This window comes from Rhinatrema bivittatum, chromosome 3 (genome assembly GCF_901001135.1).
Source record: "Rhinatrema bivittatum chromosome 3, aRhiBiv1.1, whole genome shotgun sequence".
Taxonomy (NCBI): Eukaryota; Metazoa; Chordata; class Amphibia; order Gymnophiona; family Rhinatrematidae; genus Rhinatrema; species Rhinatrema bivittatum.
This window is the reverse complement of record NC_042617.1, coordinates 566,168,321-566,187,580: the sequence shown is the minus strand read 5'-3', so window position 1 is coordinate 566,187,580 and position 19,260 is coordinate 566,168,321. Positions and strand designations below refer to the sequence as shown.

Genomic DNA, 19,260 nt, shown 5'->3' with positions numbered 1-19,260 from the left:
TGCCTGGTGTGTGTGTGTGTGAGAGCGAGAGAGAGAGAATGAATGGAAGCCTGCCTGGGGGTTGGAGATGGGGAAGCAGTGTGAGAATGAATGGGTGCTTGTCTGGGGGTGGGGGAGGGAGCCAGTGAGAATGTTAGCCTGAGGGTGTATATAAGGGAATCTGGGGGGAGTAAGAGCTTGAGTGTGCACGCTGTAGGGTGGGGGGGGGGGGAAGAGAGGGTCTGACAGCCTGTGTATGAAAGTGTGTGTGTGTCTGTGAGAGAGAGGTCGTGCATGTGTATGACAGCTGTCTGTATGTGTATGTGACAGTGTGTGTGTGAGAGGGAATGAACATGCAAGTGTGTGTGAGAGAAGGAGGATAAATTCTGGTGCCCCTGAGCCCCCTAATTCTTTACAATCTCAGGGTGACTGGAAATCAAGAGTTCCCAGGTTTGGAATGCAGGGTTTGTTTTTTTTTTAATCCTTATTAGTTTTAATTATTGAGTGTTATTTGATATGTCTGCTATTTTGAAATATTTTATTGGTGCTTGGGAAATTTTTAAAAAGTGTATGAAGGTTTAATAGTTGTTGTTCTGTTTGTCAGTAGTTTTGAAATATGTATACTTTTATTAGTATAGTTTTACTATTAGAATTAATGCTTTATGTTTCTTGATTTTATTGTTTGTTTTATGAGGAGTAGCTAATCTGGTCTTCCATTGTTTCACTGTAGACAGAGTCTGGTTTCTTTCGGCTTCCATTTCAGTTTTTGTCTGCATATTGCTGATTCTAATTTGTGATCTTTTATTCTGTATTTGGTGAGAGTATTTCTCTGCTCTGTGCGTGTGACCAAGATGAGAAACTCTGCTAGCATGTAGTGTCTGTTTAGGCAGTGGCCCCCAACGCTGTCCTGGGGATCTATAGCAATCGGGTTTGGGTTCTTTTTTTTTTTTATTTCCCCAGTAGGTGATATATTGGTATTCTGTGACCCAGTGTAGTATTTACAGTGCTGCTTTTTCACAGGTTTGAGTCCTTGGTGTTATTACTGTTGCATTATGATAGGTTTGCTGCACAGATTTTTAGTGTCTTTTTTTTTTTTGTGGGGTTTTGTGTTAGGTCACAATCTGTCTGAAAGTGGAAGGTGTGAGGTCACACCAGAATTTGAAAAATTTTTTTGTCTGATGAGCTGTAAGGGAAACATCCAAGCTCCGTTGCTGGAGGAATTTCAGTGGATGCACAATGTGTTACAGAACTGGAGGTGCAGGATTTCTATTGACATTCTTTCTCTTCCTGTATACATTCCAGACTTCACTCTCATAGCCATAGAGAATAAGTTAAATGAGGCCTTCAAATAATTTTAATAGCAGTTTTACTAGAAGGGAGAAACTGGCCAGCTTTTTGAAAATTATGCCGAAAACCCTTGGGACTTTCTTATTGAGACTTTTTTTTTATAGCCAATTTTAAGTCGGGGAGCCATGCTATGGAGGAGGGTGTTATGTGCAGAAGTGTCACTTCGGCTTCACCACCCCGACTGATTCTCTGTGACCTTAAGTATGAGTGGGGTGCTGGAGAGGCGCGGCATTGCATTGGCCCCCCGAGTGCTGGAGACCCTGGGAACGCCACTGCCGCGGGGGTCAACCACTGCTGCTGCTTCTGCTTCCTCTGGGCCTTCTGCTTTCGAGGCAGAGCAGCGGAGTTCCAGCCCGCGCGACCCAAAGGAGCAGAAAGCAGCAGGGCCGGTGCTGATCAGGGCCAGTGGAAGCACCAGGCGGCCGCCCCTAAACCTTGCCTAGTCTGCCTGAGGCTTCCACTAGCCCTGGTCCTGGGTATCTGGTTGTAACACAACGACACGGCGAGCCGCCGCAGGGTGAAACGTAACAACAATCTGGAGGAAACAAATAAGGTTGCGAGAGATTAAAAATTGTTGTCCTTGAAGCAGATTCTCAAAATGGAGCTTCTATCGGGCTGGACTTAAGTTCTCCTGCTTTTGTTCATAATAAACACTGAGAAATTCCTGGAAAAAAATACATTAAAAATAGAAAATGAAGGTCCCTAACTATACGGTATCTCAATTACCACCGCTCCTATTTATCGTTTCTAAAGCTGGGGTGGAGAAGAGGGGGAATATTCAGAAAACTTAATGAGCCAAAATTTGTAGCAGGCAGGAAATATTTTCCTTTCTTTTTGCCTTTTTACTATTTTCCTTTCTTTTTTTCTTTGCTCTTTTTCAACGTTTCCCTTCCTCCCTCCCTGCACTTTATCCCCCCCTGGTGTTAGGTTCGCCGCTCACAGCGGCCCCATGCGCGGCTTTACTCACCGATGCAGCCTGGAAGGGCCACTCACCCGTTGCCACCGAGTGGCTCTGTCTCTGGGTCCTGCTCTGCGGGAGAGATGCTGCTGACGCTGCAGGGCTCTTTGTGGCACGGACGCCACTGTCTTCTGGACACTGCCTCTGCTTCCGCATGGTTGGGCAATGCCGCCGGCAGATCCCCCGACACGGCGCACTGCGCACCTGAGTTCAGTATTTAAAGGGCCCGCGCTGCCCTGAGATGACCTCCTAGCCTGCCTGCCCTATACAAGGGATCTTTAGCTCTGCATCTGCGTCTTCGCAAGGTCTCTTTTCTAGACTCTTGTTCCTGTCTTCTGCCTGGTCTTTTGTTCCAGGTCTTTATGGAGTGTCCTTGGTCCTGGTTCCGGTGTTGGATGTCTTCAGTCTTCAGCTGGTTCAAGTCTTCGGAATTCCTTCCTTGGTTTTAGAGCCTTGTTCCAAGTTCTAGAGTTCCCTGACCTAGAGTCCTGTCCTTGGTCTTTGGGATCTTGGTCCAGCCTGTGGTCTTGTCCTGGTCTTCGGCGTCTGCTCGGACTTTTTGTCTTCAGTCTTCGTCTGGACCTCTGTCTTCAGTACCCGTCTGGTTCCTCCTGGATATGTTCGCCTGCCAGCGGCGCAGCCCCTGTGGTCTCTGCCCTGCAAGGTGGCACAGCGGCTCACGCAAAGGCAGTTCCCAGGTGGTTTTGGTCCGAACCATCCCTGACTGCTGGCTCTCTGACGGCCAGCACTCACTCTCTCTCTCACCCACACCTCCATCCCTCTCAGCACACTGGCACAGGCCTTAGCAACACGGGGCAGCTCTGGACCGTTGCATCTCAGGCAAGGCCCTGCCGCCAGGGGTGACAGCGATTCTCAGCCTGGACCCTACCCTCAACACTGGCAGTGGCAGCAGCTTTTCGGGTAGGGCCCCCAACATTATCAGCATCTCCTCTGCCCACCAACTCTGGCCTCTGTGCCAGGCACCACAGTTTTAGGCACCTGATGCCTGCATTTTTTCCCAGCTTTATCTGTAGTAGTACTAGAGGTACGGGGAGCAATCTTTCAGCTTGGCTACGTGAAAATGCCAGTTTTGCATGCAGATTGTTCACTGTGCAAAAATGACAATGAAGTCCTGCTAAAGCAGACAGCAAGGTTTTGGTTTTACGGTGTGAGTTTGCACGTGATGTTCTGAAATGGGAAGTAGAACTGAAAGGTCCCGAAAGGCCGTATTCCGTTTCAAGCCCTCTCGGCCTTCTGTAGCACCCCAGGCAGAAACCAGATTCTTTTTTTTTTTTTTAATAAATTTATACTCTGCTTTTCGGCACTTCAAAGTGGATTACATTCAGGTACTGTAGGTGTTGAAGCCCTCTCAGCCCTCTGTAGCAAATCAGGAAGAAACCAGATAATGCAAAGAGCTGCCGTCTGGTCGTCCACAGCGGGAGTAAAACATCAAAACACATTTTCTGCAGCATCTTCAAACGCTCTGCCTTGGACACGTCGGGAAAAATAAATGCTTCTGCCTGAAAAAAAAATGAGCGCGGGCCGTCGACCGCAATAAAATGCAATGGGCTATGTCGATGAGCAGAAAGCTTCAAAACCCTGAGAGAATTACAACCCGAGCAGGCTGAGAAGAGAGAGTTGACTTTTGGCCTGTGTGGAAGCCTCATTAGAGAACGCCGTATTCCAACAAATGTGCAGCACAGGGGGTGGGCTATAAGTAATAAACTGTAACTACTCAAAAACTGTCCGGTTAATCCATTTCCAAAAGAAAACAGGTGAGCGCCTCTTCGGCGTGAAAGACAAGGATACAATTTTGGATTATCTTATCTTTGTTGAGCGCTACTAAAAGCGCAGTCCCAAACTGACTTAAGAATGCTGGCACCACGCGCTGGTTTCGGCAGAATGCAGCCCAAGAGGTATCAAGAACCCATCCGACCAACCGATCAATCCATTTTAATGATTATTGCGATGACTTTATGTGTCGCCGCCAGTGTATGCCTCACAGAAGAGAGCCAAAGATAAGTTCCGACAGGGGCACCGGAAGGAATTAAAGCATGTCCTAGACACAAAGGTGCAGAAGATCCCAAGCAGCATACAAGTTAAGCACGGGGGGGGCAGAGCGTTATACGAGAGATATAAGGGGAAAGGGTACTTGAAGGAGCGAGATGCAGTCGGATCCCAGTAGTAGCTGTGGGGCTCATGGAGACGAATGGACTTCCCCATCGAAGAAGCGGGTCTTCAGGTGGGATTCAAATGCAGTCGGTTGGTGCTGGAAAGGTGGGTGCAACAGGGAGGATGTTTCTCGGGTAAGGGGCGATCAAGGAGAGGACATGGGAGGCAAAAGTGAACCAAGAAGACAAAGGCAAAAGGGAGGACACAACCATTGTCACAGGGTAGGCCTTGGGAGTCAGGCAACCGGAGCAAGTGCCTGGGGGCTCCCGTGCCATGAGGTGTTTCATAGGCCCACTGCCACCAGCCTAAAACTGGAGGAAACATAGGCCTGCAGACGTCTTCAGTTAGCAATACCAGAAAAGATAAATGAATGCAGCGCCTGTGAGCCAGTGCACCAGGGGACTGCAAGGGGCTGGGAGAGGAAGGAGCTACGAGGCGAGAAAGCTGGGCGCCAGGGAGACTCAAGCACTGAAGACGGGGGTAGGAAGAAGAGCACTTGGGAAAGGACCATCGTTGGGGAGAACAAGAGAGGCTCAATGACCGATCAGAGGCAGAAAACCAGGGAAGGGGGCCATGGATTGGTGGGAAGAGCTCAAGAGCTGAAATGGGGGCGCATGTGTCAAAGGGGAAAGGCTCTGGAAAGGACCATGGAGAGAGGGGCTAGGCTCAAGCGCTGGAGACTGGAGTCAGAGGGAGAGAAAGGAGGAGGAGGAGGAGGAGTGGTGACTGCAGCAGAGGCCCCGAAATTCAAGGATTGGATACGGGAGAAGGGAAGGCTCAAAGGCTAGAGAGGGAGGGGCTGGGGTAAGAGGAAGAAGACGCAGGTAGGGGCCACGAGAAGGGAAAGGACTCGGGTCAGTGGCAGGGGAGTGTCCTGTCCCTAAACTTCAGCGACAGCGCGCCAGCAATCGTCAATGCGCTGCCAACCCACAGGGTACAAGACGTCTAACTCACCGGCATTCAACTGGGCCGTGAACTGCCAGATTATAGCAGAGGATTATAGTTAGGAAATGTCATCTTTCTGATGCACATTAATGTCATTAAGCATTTTCAGCTTTTTTTTTTCCCTCCCCTCTTAAAATAATTACAAAATGTTCCTTAACCATATCAGAAGTCATATAACTACACAATGCAATCTAAAAGGATTTTTTCCCCCCTTAACATAACGTTTGGATAGTGAAGCAGCGGCACTAAGAAACATTTTCTGTTTAATAATTCAGCTGGCAAAGAAAACAAAATCATTCTGATCCTCCTGATCTATTTTTTTCTCAAACTCTATTTAATTCAAAGAGGAAAGCCGAGCACGGAGGGAACCGGTGCACTGCGCTGGCACCAGCCAACGACGATACCTAAAAACGTTGAGAACTGTATCTTCTCAAGAGTAAAATCATTTGAAAGGTGTTCCCCTTTACTTAGCCATCCCAGGAACTGCAGATCTGAGCGCATCGCTCGCTCCTGCTCTGTCCCTCACCAGAGCGCCAGGCAGGCGTCGCTCAAATTGCACGTCGGGCAGAAACCCGGATGGCGGGCCTGATGACAGCGCGGGTAAGAAGACGTTTAGCGAGAGTGGACGTGGTCAAAATAAAGGATGCACTTTATCAGAGTATAAGACAGAGCACGCCCGGCGCCATCCATGAGGGATGCTGACAAATCTGTGCTCAAACAGCAAATGTGCCGTTCTTTTGCATGAATATATCTTATCGTTACGGCAAATGCCAAACTCATGTCAGGCACACACAGTCACTGCACAAGCCGCAGCCAATCAGCTGCCCACTCAGCCGGCAAATTCTTTGCATCTCAAACTAAAATGGTTTTCCATTTTCAAATTTAAAGTGGGGGGGGGGGGGGGGGGGGGGGAGGAGAAAGAGAAACTTTACATGTAATAATGACTGAGGGTCCTTAACAACACTATCCACACGGCTCTCGTAAGCGGAACCTGAGGTGGGACAGCACCTGCTGGTGTTTTGTAGAGCGATTGTTCACCATCCACCCTTCAGCTACAGCAAGACAAGGAACAGGAGCAAATGTGGCCCAGCGAGGACAGCAGTGCCCTAAGTGACCGAGGCCCACACCTCGATGTCCCTTCTAAGGACGCAGCAGGCTGGTGGCAGCAGCAGCGCAGGGACGTAATGAGAACGCACAGGCTCCTGCTGCCCTCCCCCGGCTGCTCCTCTTCCCCTAGGCTTCCTATTTAGAAAGGAAGCTTGCAGAAGGAGGGGGCAGGGGGGAGGGAGGGCTGCGGGGGCCTCACTGCTGCCAAATTCCTGCAGGCCTCCCTTCCTTCTGCTTCCTGAGGTTACTGGCGGATCAGCACCTTGACCCCGGTCTGGCCGCAGAGAAGGGGGGGAGGGGGATAGACTGCGAGGAGGAGATGGGTTGGGAGGGCGAGAGCAAGGGAAGGGGCAGATGAGCCGCATGGAGGATGGGAGCAGGAGACGGAGAAGGTGGGACGCGAGAAGGGGAGACGCACCGGCTTGGATCTGGAGCAAGAGGGTGGCAGAAGGCCATGGACTGGAAAGGGGAAGAGGGGGGTGAGAGCGGGAGCAGGAGGTGAAGTGGGAGTAGAAAGGGCGATTGGCAGGAGAGGGGAGATGGGCTGCAGATTCGGTGAAAGAGGGTTAGAAAGAGGAGAAACAAAGGTGCAGGGAGAGGGAGGACCAGGAAGGGGCAATGGCTGAAATAAAGAGCATAGAGGGGCAGGAAAGGGGGAGACAGAGTATGGGGGAAACCCACAAGGGAAAAGGTGAGAGAAGATAAAAGATGTGAGGAGAAATGGCGAGGAGTAATGGGCTGGTAGGAGGGCAGTCTTGTGGCTCGGCGGCAGCCCTGAGTCTGATGCATAGGTCAGGATGGACCCAACCAGACTTGGAGAGCTGTGGAGGAGCTGCCACAGCCCCTGGGGAAAGGGGGTCCTAGAGATTGGGAAAGAGCCACGATGCACGGCCCCCCCCCAGCCAAAGACTGCCCCTGCAAATGACTGGGCTTGGTGACGCCAGAGACGATATAAAATAGTGGAAAGGTCGGGGTCACTGCGAGCGAGGGCTCTTGGATTCCAGATCCCAAAACGGGCAGAAGGAAAATTCCAGACCTAAAAGGAAAGTGAAAAGGTGGCGACGGAAGGGAGAAAGCCGGAGAAAAGGTAGCGAGAGACACTGAGAGAAATGGAAAGGAGTGCCAGGGAAAAGGAATCAGGAGGAGACAGAGAAGGTGAAAGCAGAGCATAAACCAAGAGCAGTAGGGCGAGGGGAAAAACCCTGGGACAACAAGAGCTGAATATTTGGAATTTAATTGGTGAAATATTTGCTTCTATACTTTTGGAAACCATTCACATGAATCCTTACAATTTATTTTAATGTTTTAAAAGTACATGTGGAATAAAAGAATGCATTTTGGGGGAGGTCTTTTTCTTCCTATTTCAATAGGGAAGAGAAGTAAAGGGGGAAGACAGTGAAGGAAGGAAGAAAAAGAGGGCTAGAGCTTTTTTAACAGGAAGTTTAATTCTCCCGTTTTTGGGGGTTTATTTTTTGTTTTTGTTTTTTTGCTAAGAACCAAATTGTTTTGAGCCCCCAGAAAGGATCTGGTGGCAAGGCCTTAACACCCCCAACCCCCATATTGTTCAGGTTCTCAATCTCAACCAAAAGTCTGCGAAAGGACAGTCCCCAGCTGCTGACGGAGACCTTGCAGTTTGACTTTAGCCAGGAAGAGGCTGAAAGGGCAGGTAAGGGAAGGAAAAGGAAAAGCGAAGAGCAGGGAGAGACTTGAATGGTTGATGGTGGTAGGAGCAGGAGGAAAGTGAGAGGCAAAAGTCATCTAGATATGGGGGTGGGGAGAAGTCTACTGCAGCTGCAGGGCTTAACTCTTCCTTCCTGACCATGCAGATCCCTTGGAACTGTCAATAGGTCTCAGGCATTTATAATAGCAAACGATCCAGAGGAAAGGGCATTTCCAACGTCTCCAGGGGCAAAACGGTGCTTTCCCTGCAAAAAAAAATGGCCCGGAATACTACTGTCTGCCCAGCATGCAGACAAACGGACACCTGTACACCGTGCTGGCGTGTTACGTTTATCCAAACTTGAGTGGCGGCGTTCCCAGGGGTGCAGCTGGCACTTGTGCGTGCACTTCTGCAATTTCAAATGTATGTGTGGAAGAGCTCCCAGGAAAACGTAGGGGCACAATTCAGGAGGTACAACTGTGTGCGGGCGGTTTCACGGGAATGCTGTGCAAAAGGCAAGGAAGGAGCTTGCTTTCCCTCTGAAGACTGCTGTGATCCGTGCGTACATTTGCTGTCTAATTTATGCGAGCTGTTAATAAAATTACACCCCCCAAAGGCTTACGATTTCAACAGATTTCTAACAAAGCCAAAGCTCATGTAGGTCCATACAAAGGGTTCTCTCCACCCCACCTGAGTTATACATTGAAATTTAAAATAACACCCAGAAAAAACAATCTAGAATTCAATTGCACAGCGGCCGCCATTCCCTTCTACAATGCACACGACCGCAGCTGGAGCAGAAGACAATTCTTCTTTGAGGACGTGTAGGTGTCAACACTTACAATCAAGCTCAATTCTCCGCTTACGTCAACAATGAGTCAAAGAAATGAATGCGAGATTTTGCCCAGGTTGCGGGGAGTACAAAACTACAGGACAGAGCTACAAACAGAACACCCCCACTTCCAAAATGACAAGAGAACGCCCTGCCTGCTCCCCCTGTGCCGTTCCTTTAAGGGCATCACCAAAGACACGGCAGCTGAAGGTGGGAGCCCTCCAGTAATGTGCGCGGCATCGGGAAGGAACCCACGGGTGCCGGAAGGGGATCAAGCCATCGTCCACTGAGCTCCAGTGAAAGAGAAAAGTCATCCCAATGCTTCTTGGGGCTCAGTACCAACGGGCCAGTATATAGGAACACTGCAACCATCTCCTCGCTCACTACGTTTATATGTGATAAGTGATTTTAGGATACTCCTGCTCCTGGATAAGACTCACATTTAGATACTGGCTCAACGGAAGAGCTGAAAGGTGCTATGACCAGACAACAGAGAGATGATTGGGGAGGTAATGCTTTTGGATGCAAACTGAACCACTCCATGGGATACCCAGCTGATATTCCGTTATCCCATTAGTTTATTAACAAATCCATTAGTGTGGGCTCTCCCTCTCTCTCGCCGGCTTCCCAACCGCACCATGAATACATTCAAAGAGAGAGAGAGAGGGGAGAAATCTATGTTGGTCTGCATGCACTGCCATGTCTGTGCTAAGTAATAAGTCAGAGCAGCAAGTACCCGGGTACCTCGGTACCACCGAGAGCTCAGGAGGGAGAGGGAGCAACACAAAAGATAACCATCCTCTGCTTTTACAACACTTTTCAAAGTTTCTTTTTTAGTTCGGCACTAATTTAGATTAGCATGCAACTTCCTATTCTATTCTTTTTTTGTTTTTTTTTATTCAGTTATATGCCCTAAATCTGTTAATAAAAATAAAAGATCATTTCAGTAATAATAATAAAAGATCATAATAATAATAAATAATAATAATAATAATAATAATAAAAGATCATTTCAGTGTATTTGCTGGACTTTTTTTTTTTTTTTTTTTAGTAGTTTCACTTTAGTCATTTGGCCTCACAAATGATTTTTATGTTTCCTTTTTCTTAGCGTCTGGGATTAATGCCAAAGGTCTCTTCCTTCCTTTTTTTATTGTTGAAAAAAAAAATATATATATATATACTGTAACCAGGAAGAAAGTTATGAAAGAGAAAACATTTTCTGTCACATACTGGCGGAAAAAAAGTTTTACAAAATCCCTCCAAGAATCAACGCCACATAGCTGGTACACACACATATATAGACGGATATAGATTTATATACATTGCTGAGCGCACCGTGGCCCTCCCCTGTAACCATTACATGAAGTTTACCTACTGGTGAAACCTAGGCATCGAGTATTCATCCTCGCATACTATTCTCTAGCCTTTAAGCATGTTGCTCTCTGCAGAGGGTTTGTTTTTTTTTTTGGGGGGGGGGGGTTCGGTTTTAGGAGGGTAGGTGGCTATTCCCTCGCCACTCAAATCTGCGACTAAAACGTTTTATCACAGACCGGCAGGGCTCCGTGCAAACAGGGACACGTGCGTGCAACAGGAGAGGGGGGGGAGGGGGAGATGCAAAGGGCAGGGAGCGGGGCAGCCAAGAACCTCCGCACCCCGGCCCCTCCCCGAGCTGTCAAGTTGGGCAGCGCGGACCCCTCCCGCTCCTCCGATGCATCCGAGCCTCGGGGAGGGGACGAGCCTTGCCTGCCTGCAAAAGTCCGAGCAAGCCCAAGAAAAACAGAAGTGACTCTGGCACGGCCGATCAGTTCCCCCCCTCCCCCCCCCCCCCCAAAAAAAAGGCGATCTCCGCTTGCGGACCCCCCCCTGAAGTACAGCGAGCCCCGCCGCCACCCCCGTCCCGGATACTCACTGCCGCCCGCTGCCCCGGACAGGGTGGAGACCGACGTCTGACCCATTGCTCCGCGCTGCCGATGATGGGGCGGGGGGGGCAGCGATCAGGCGGTTCTGCCCCTCCGGAGGTGCTGAGCTACTGCCCCCGCCGCCGACCTCCTCGGGCTCATCGCCGGCTGTGCCCGGCGGGCTGACGCTTTCCTCTGCGGCCGATCCCCTCCTCCCTCTCACTCCTCCCCCCCCCCCCCGCAGGCGGAGGGGGCGGGGGGGTCACGGGGAGGGGAGCGCGTCCGCCAGCGAATGGGCGGGGGCGGGCCTCCGGCTTTCCTCTCACACAAAGAAAGTTTTGTGGCGGTGTCTGCAGGACTTCGGTTCAAAGGGGGGGGGGGGGGGGGGGTGAAGGGGTCTTTCGCGCATCCAAGGCTTGGATGTTGATGTCGGCAAAATCAGCCTCTTTAATTTTTTTTTTTTGTTCTTTTCCTTGCCCTGTTGTTTCCCCCTTCCTCTCCAGCGGCTGGCTTGGGAGCATTTTTCTTCCATCTTTTTTTTTTTCGGTGGGGCTCCGGCTTGTTTTGATTGCGGACGTGAGGCGATGAAGTACGCCGAGATGGCATTAACGCGGCATGCACAGCAAACCGAAGACTGAGCGAAGACTTCAAAAAAAACTGTTATTCTCCAGGCGAGGAAATAGCACTGGTTCACAAATCCAGGCGCAGATCGCAGACGATTATCATTCAGCACTTATAGCCGCCGTGAAGAATTTGAGAATAACCTTTCTTTTTGACTCTGTTTTGAAGCAGATTGTTCACCACTAAAACTACTACTACTTCTTTCTAAAGCTCTACTAGACGCACGCAGTGCTGTACAGAAGATACACGTACGTATGTGACCGTCTCTGCCTCGCACAATCTACTCACGACAAAGGCGCCTAGGAGAACATTGATTATAGAGGTGGTTGATTTTAAGAGCAGCAATCGAAAAGGTGATTTAAAAAAAAAAATTTTATGTGTAAACTTTCAATATATTTAATCAAGATAACCTTGACTACAATAAGGATGTACATTAGGAAAATGAACACCAAAAGAAAAACTAATACAAATACACCCATTAAGTAACAGGGGATTCAGTCCACACAAGCTAATGAGGGACTGGCACCAACTGAAAATTGAGAAAAAACAGCAAAGTAACAATAGTCATATCTGTGCTTCTATAGCATATCCGTGATTTGTAGTCCCTACAAGAACTTCGGTATATAAAAATTAAAATAAATAAATAAATATCCACTAGAGCAGTGGTTCTCAACCTTTCTCCCATGGTGACACACCTGACAGACAAGGATCACATGTGTGACACACTGCTCATTATAATCCACAGCAAAAATAAAAGAAAAAATGGGCCTTTTTTTTTTATTGTTAAGAATGACATAAAGGAAAGATAAGTACTCTTTCTGAACAGAAATTACATAAATAGTAAACAGGAACAGCACCAGCTTCCTGCACTCAAAACAGTAACCACCTTACCTAAGAAAAGGCAACACTGAAAATGTTACACCAGGCCTTAAGACTCCAATACTTCTCCTATTAGAAAAACGGACCAAGCCAGGCTGCTACAGAGCCCTACACAGAAACTACAGGCCAGCAGAAAACCTCATCTGAATCACATGTGCTGACCATCACCTAACAAAGAATAAAGAGACCATAAAACATAAACAGAAACACGCAGATAAAAACTGCGTTCCGTAAGCCAGAGACTTTGTATGTAGTGCAACAAAGGAAAAAAAGAAACTTCACCGTCCTCATAAAACAAATCAAGAAATATAAAATCAACAGCAGTAAAACCATACTAACAAAAAGAACAGATTATTTCAAAACAGCTGATGAATGGAATATCCAATAATTAAAGACTCATAGCAAAAATTTCCAGACACCAATAAAATATTTCAAAACAGCAGACACAAAGAGCCAATAATTAAAAATAATAAGGATTTTAAAAATGCTCTGCTCTTCATACCCGGAAATGTTCGATTTCCAGGTGCCTTGAGATTGTTGTGACTTAGGAGGGAGAAGGGTTGCTTGCAACTTTCTCCTTCCTCTCAATCATGCACAAGCTCTCTCTTTCACACAGGCTCTCAATCACACACATATAGACATTCTCATAGGTTCTCAATCTCTCACATATACATGCTCTCTCACACACAAAGGATCTCAATCACACTCACACACAGGCTCTCAATCACACACATATAGACATTCTCATAGGTTCTCAATCTCTCACATATACATGCTCTCTCACACACAAAGGATCTCAATCACACACACACACAGGCTCTCAATCACACACATATAGACATTCTCATAGGTTCTCAATCTCTCACATATACATGCTCTCTCACACACAAAGGATCTCAATCACACACACACACAGGCTCTCTTTCACACAGACAGGTTCTCAATCACACACTTACACATAGAGGCTCTCAATCACATATGGTCATTCACTCACTTTTTCTCCCTCTCTCTCTCTTCCCCGCTGAACTAGCAGCAGCAACAACCTCCTCCTCTTCCAGCCCTCGTGGCCTCGAGAAAGGAGTCCCGTCCGCAGCGGGGGGATGACGTTGCTCTGGGCCGCGCTGCTGCTCTTTTGCTTCGGGCCAATGCTGCAGCGCTTGTACCTAGCATGGTCTCTTCTTCCCGTGTGCGCGTGGCCGCTGCTCACCACTTCCTCTTCCGGGCTGCGGGGGGGGGGGGGGGGAGGGAAGAAGAGACCATGCTGCGAGTGCCGCTGACTCCAGCTCTCCTGCCGCGTTACGCCAGGCTATCACAGCATTTCAAGCCTGGGGCGGAGGAAGAGTTCTCATCTTGCTGGGGAAGGGGGAGCAGCTGGGCCAGCGGGGGACTGGTATGTCGTGACACGCCGGTTGAGAATCGCTGTACTAGAGGAGTCTATACCTCTTCTCTCATCAAGACTACCCAGTTCACCCAACTTTTTAGCATAAGAACATAAGAACATGCCATACTGGGTCAGACCAAGGGTCCATCAAGCCCAGCATCCTGTTTCCAACAGTGGCCAATCCAGGCCATAAGAACCTGGCAAGTACCCAAAAACTAAGTCTATTCCATGTTACCGTTGCTAGTAATAGCAGTGGCTATTTTCTAAGTCAACTTAATTAATAGCAGGTAATGGACTTCTCCTCCAAGAACTTATCTAATCCTTTTTTAAACACAGCTATACTAACTGCACTAACCACATCCTCTGGCAACAAATTCCAGAGTTCAATTGTGCGTTGAGTGAAAAAGAACTTTCTCCGATTAGTTGTAAATGTGCCACATGCTAACTTCAAGGAGTGTCCCCTAGTCTTTCTATTATCCGAAAGAGTAAATAAGCAATTCACATCTACCCGTTCTAGATTTCTCATGATTTTAAACACCTCTATCATATCCCCCCTCAGCCGTCTCTTCTCTAAGCTGAAAAGTCCTAACCTCTTTAGCCTTTCCTCATAGGGGAGCTGTTCCATTCCCTTTATCATTTTGGTCGCCCTTCTCTGTACTTCTCCATCACAATTATCTTTTTTGAGATGCGGCGTCCAGAATTGTACACAGTATTCAAGATGCGGTCTCATCATGGAGCGATACAGAGGCATTATGACATTTTCCGTTTTATTCACCATTCCCTTTCTAATAATTCCCAACATTCTGTTTGCTTTTTTGACTGCCGCAGCACACTGAACCAACGATTTCAATGTGTTATCCACTATGACGCCTAGATCTCTTTCTTGGGTGGTAGCACCTAATATGGAACCTAACATTGTGTAACTATAGCATGGGTTATTTTTCCCTATATGCATCACCTTGCACTTATCCACATTAAATTTCATCTGCCATTTCGATGCCCAATTTTCTAGTCTCACAAGGTCTTCCTGCAATTTATCACAATCTGCTTGTGATTTAACTACTCTGAACAATTTTTTATCATCTGAAAATTTGTATTTCTTTCGTCGTATTTCTTTCCAGATCATTTATAAATATATTGAAAAGTAAGGGTCCCAATACAGATCCCTGTGGCACTCCACTGTCCACTCCCTTCCACTGAGAAAATTGTCCATTTAATCCTACTCTCTGTTTCCTGTCTTTTTACCAGTTTGCAATCCACGAAAGGACATTCACATCCGAAAAACAACAAAGTTGAGTGGGTTCAAAAAAAGACATAAGCATTTTGTATTTTAAGAAAACCTTCACATGGCTATTGAATTATGAAATAAGTGCCTAAGGATAGAACTTCCTGTTTCATTTTTCAAGAAACTGCTTCCTGTGCACCAGAGTTTTCTTACTAACTTCTGGAAACTCTGCGCTCGTCAACACAAAGACTATTCTCGACATACCTTCTGCACGCCTTGCAACAACTCGGGAGAGAGCCTTTTCACTTGCAGGGCCGCCAGCTGAAATGAGACGTATGAGATGCCCAAAAGGCTTTAAAAAGGCGTTAAAACCCCAACTGTTTAAACCAGTGTTGTGTCTGTTGCGACGCCGGACGAGAGTGTGGACCCCTTGCCTGAGGTGAGGTTGGCACAACCTGAGAGGGCGAACCCCCGCAGGTCCCCACCGTCAGAAGGTGAGGCCGGGCTGGTGCAGAGGGCCGGCTGGAGCTTCGCCAATACCAACCCCGTTCCCCGCTGGTTGAGCCCTGGGGTTCGGGGGCCGGCTGGTCTTAGGGGGGCCCCTGTGAAGAGAGTGGTGTCAGTGGAATCGTCCAAGATCAGAAGCCCAAGGGTCGCCGATAGCCAGTCCAAGGTCGAAGCCAGGAAATCCGACCGAAGAAGACCAAGGATGGGAGCTGGACCAGGAAGAGGACGCGAAGGCAAGAACAGGACTCGGAAGGCAGGAACAGGACTCGGAAGGCAGGAGCAGCAACCAGAACACCACTGAAGCACAGAAGACCTCACCAAGGTGAAGCATCCTCGTTGCCAAGTCGAAGAACAGGAAGAGGAGGTCCCTAGAAATAGTCCCGGGCTCTAGACGTCATCCAGGGGGCTGGACCGAAGTTCGTGTAGCTGGCCCTTTAAATATTCGTAGGAGGTGCGGCCGTGCACCTAGGGAGGGCCTGGCCCGGAGAAGCAGCCGGCAGCGTAGGTCTGCGGCCTTGTGCCTCAAAGAGGAGAACCGGGAGTCGTCCCTCCTGCCGCGGAGTGCGGCACGGGTACGGCGGCTGGGGCCACGAGAGTGGAGGAGGCCAGGTGCGTGCGGCGGGAGCGTCTCCCTGCCGAAGCACGGATCCCGATGACGGTCCCGGCGCTCGAGGAGGAGGTGAGGGGGCCGGCTGCGGCTGCCCGCGGCCGCCGTGTCTAGGAACTAGCCTTTCCAGTACTGGTTTGATTGGTTTCTTACCAGTTAAAACTTATGCTTACTGTTCTAAGACACTTGTGTCTGTCTTTTATTTTTGGTTTTATGTATTCTATATAAACTGAAACCCGCCCTGAACATTGGAGAGCCCGGGATACAAATATTAAAATAAATTAAATAAATAAACAAACAAATGGATTTTCCAGCCCAAAAATAATAAATAATGATTGGGAAGAATCAGAGTGGATTTGAATATGGCAGAGATGCAGCGTGATACTAAATATTAACATTGCACAGAGGACCTATGCGTTATGTTTTTAGGTTCCTTCTCAATCTTTTCAGTCTTTGCGCTCTGGTTGGTTGAAAATCCCTTCTTACCAATTGGTGAATTTAGATGAAGTGCACAACGGAGCCTTTTCAGTGGCAGGACCTAAGTTATGGAATACATTTTCTAGTCAAATTAGAAGGTTAACAACACGTGCTACAACATTCAGGAAACCAGTAAAAACTTTTCACTTTAGCCAAGTGTCTGGTGGAATATTATATGAGTTATCTTGAAATCAGGTAGAGTCCTTTTCATTTTAGGGCAAGCGTGGAGCTAGTCTTCTTGCTGAGTTTGTTTTATTGTTTTTTATTGGTTTAATGTTACATTTCTGTTTATTGTTTTATTTTGATGGTTTTAGTTTGTTTTTCTGTTTGTACAGCCATTTTTTTCTTTATGTAATTAATTTTGTATGTTTTGTTGTTATCCACATGGAACTTTGGACAAGAGTGGAATAAAAATCTTTTAAATACATGAAAATAAAATCAATCAGTCAATCCTCAGGCGTACGGTGCAGAAAGGTGAAAAGCACAGAGCTGAGAGTTAGCGGTAGAGGAGAAGGGCACAGATAAGACCAACTTGCCTGATGAAAAGAGTTCAGCAGGGAAGGTGAGGGAGAGAGAAAAGAAGCTAGAGAAGGGAAAGCGATACTGGGACTCGGCACTGGCCCTTATTTATCTTTCAGATATCAACTGTGAACACTGTTAGTCTGAGACTAGGACCCGGGGATGCTGATAGTGCTGCTACAATGACCTTATTCATTGTACCACATTCCGTCTGTGCACCGCTCCTTATTTCAAACTAGACACAGCAAGGATTGACACTTGCCCGTTATTAATCAGACATTTTACTTTTAAGTCTTTTTAAAATGTTTCTCTCAACCTCTGGGACTAGCCCCTTTAAGAAGAATGTCACAAATGACTTCATATAAAATGGAATCTAATTGGTTCATGCTACTGTGACATCAAAAGCAGTATGACCGAATCAGAATGACTGCATGTGAGGGATTTTGTGACTCTTACTAACATGAGTGTTCCCAGGGATTACAAAAGAACCAGCTTACAAAGAGTATTACTGCTAAATGTACTTTAAAAGTATTGTACAGTGCATGCACACACCTCATGTACATGCTTTTTGACTTTGATTGTAGCTCTCCTGCGTACAGGCCCAGCGCTACCGGGTGTGCACACTGTGCAATTGTACCAGTGGTCCAGAAGAGGAAGAGGTCACTGGTGGACCTTATCCGAGTGGTGGCTGAGAAGAGGAAGAGGCCCACAAGGCCTCTGGTGGACCCCATCCCACCGGCGGCCAAGAAGAGGAAGAAGCCCACGAGGCCGCCAGTGGACCCCAACCCATTGGTGGCCCAGAAGAGGAAGAGACCCGTGAGGCGCCAGTGGACCCTATCCCAATGTGGGCCAAAGAAAGAAGAGGGAGCCCATTCTGCTCCTTCTCGGTGCCAGTGTGCGCTATACAAAGCACATGCTTTATGCTGATCTTGTGATGTACGAGATCAGCATAGAGGAAGGGCTAGCCCCGCAAGATTTCATTAGCGTAGGGGCTGGCAAACAAGGAGGAGCAGCAGAATGGTTCCCGAGAGTATATATGTGTGTGTGTGTGTGTGTGTGTGTGTGAGTGAATGAAGGAATGAATGAGAGCCTGACGGGGGATTGTGGTGTGTGTGAATGAGAGCCTGACTGGGGTATAAGGGTGAATGGGAGCCTGCCTGGTGTGTTTGAAGGTGAAAGCGATCCTGACTGGGGTTTATGTGTTGTGTGAATGGGTGCTTGACTGTCATCTGAGTGCACATGGGAACTTGACAGGGATGTGTGTGTGTGTATGGGATCCTAACTGTGGTGTGAGTATGTGTGTATTGGAACAACTCTGGAGGGTGAGTGTATGAGTGTGAATGGGAGCCTGACTGGGTTGTGTGGGTGTGTTTGTGTATGGACACCTGTCTGGGGTGTGTGAATGGGATCCTGACTAGTGTGTGTGTGTGTTCATATCTTCAGGGGAACCTGTCTGGGGTGTGTGTGTGTGTGAATGGGATCCTGACTAGTGTGTGTGTGTGTGTGTTCATGTCTTCAGGGGAACCTGACTGGGGAGTGTGTGTGTGTGAATGGGAACCTGCTTAGGGTGAATGTCTAGGAACATGTATCTGTATGTGTGTGTGTGTGTGTATGTATAGGAACCTAATTGGGGTGTGTGTGTGTAGGAACCTGACTGGGGTATTTATGTATGAATGGGAACCTACCTGGGGTGTTTGTGTGTAGGGAGGAAAACCTGACTGGGTGTGTGTGTGTGTGTGTGTGTGTGTGTGAATGGAAACCTGCCTGGGATATGTGTGCTTGTGAAATAGAAACCTGCGTGTGTGTGTGTGAGTGTGTGTGTGAATGGAAGCCTTTCTGGGAATATGTGTGCGAAGAAAATTTGTGCTGCCTCACTAATCCAATCCTTACTCAGAATGACTGGAAATGAATAGTTTTCAGGTATGGAGAGTGGTGAATTTTCCATCCTTATTAGTTTTAATTATTGGTTGTCTGTGTCTGCCATTTTGAAATATTTTATTGTTGTTTGGAAAATGATTTAAATTTTGTATGAGCTCTTAATTATTGGATGTTATTCTGTTCCTTAGCTCATAGGAAATATTCTTTTTATAAGTATGCTTTACTAATACGATTGATTTATATTCCTTGATTATATTGTTTGATGAAT

The 19,260-nt window shown here is 47.7% G+C and overlaps 1 protein-coding gene across 5 annotated transcripts in view; it reads right to left on the bottom strand.

The window, feature by feature from the left end:
* Positions 1 to 19,260, bottom strand: part of PHACTR2 (phosphatase and actin regulator 2) — a 323,702-nt gene that overhangs the window by 221,118 nt on the left and 83,324 nt on the right. For 2 of the 5 annotated variants that reach the window (XM_029596522.1, XM_029596519.1), the window contains exon 1: positions 10,910 to 11,131. The exons of 1 other annotated variant lie outside the window; for it this stretch is intronic. Coding sequence is in view for 1 of the 4 variants with exons in the window: in XM_029596520.1 (XP_029452380.1) it covers positions 10,910 to 10,955 (46 nt within the window). In the remaining 3 variants the exon portion in view is untranslated. Of the gene's footprint in view, positions 1 to 10,909; positions 11,132 to 19,260 lie in introns of those variants that run through there. 2 more of the 5 variants (XM_029596520.1, XM_029596523.1) reach the window with 2 other exon arrangements.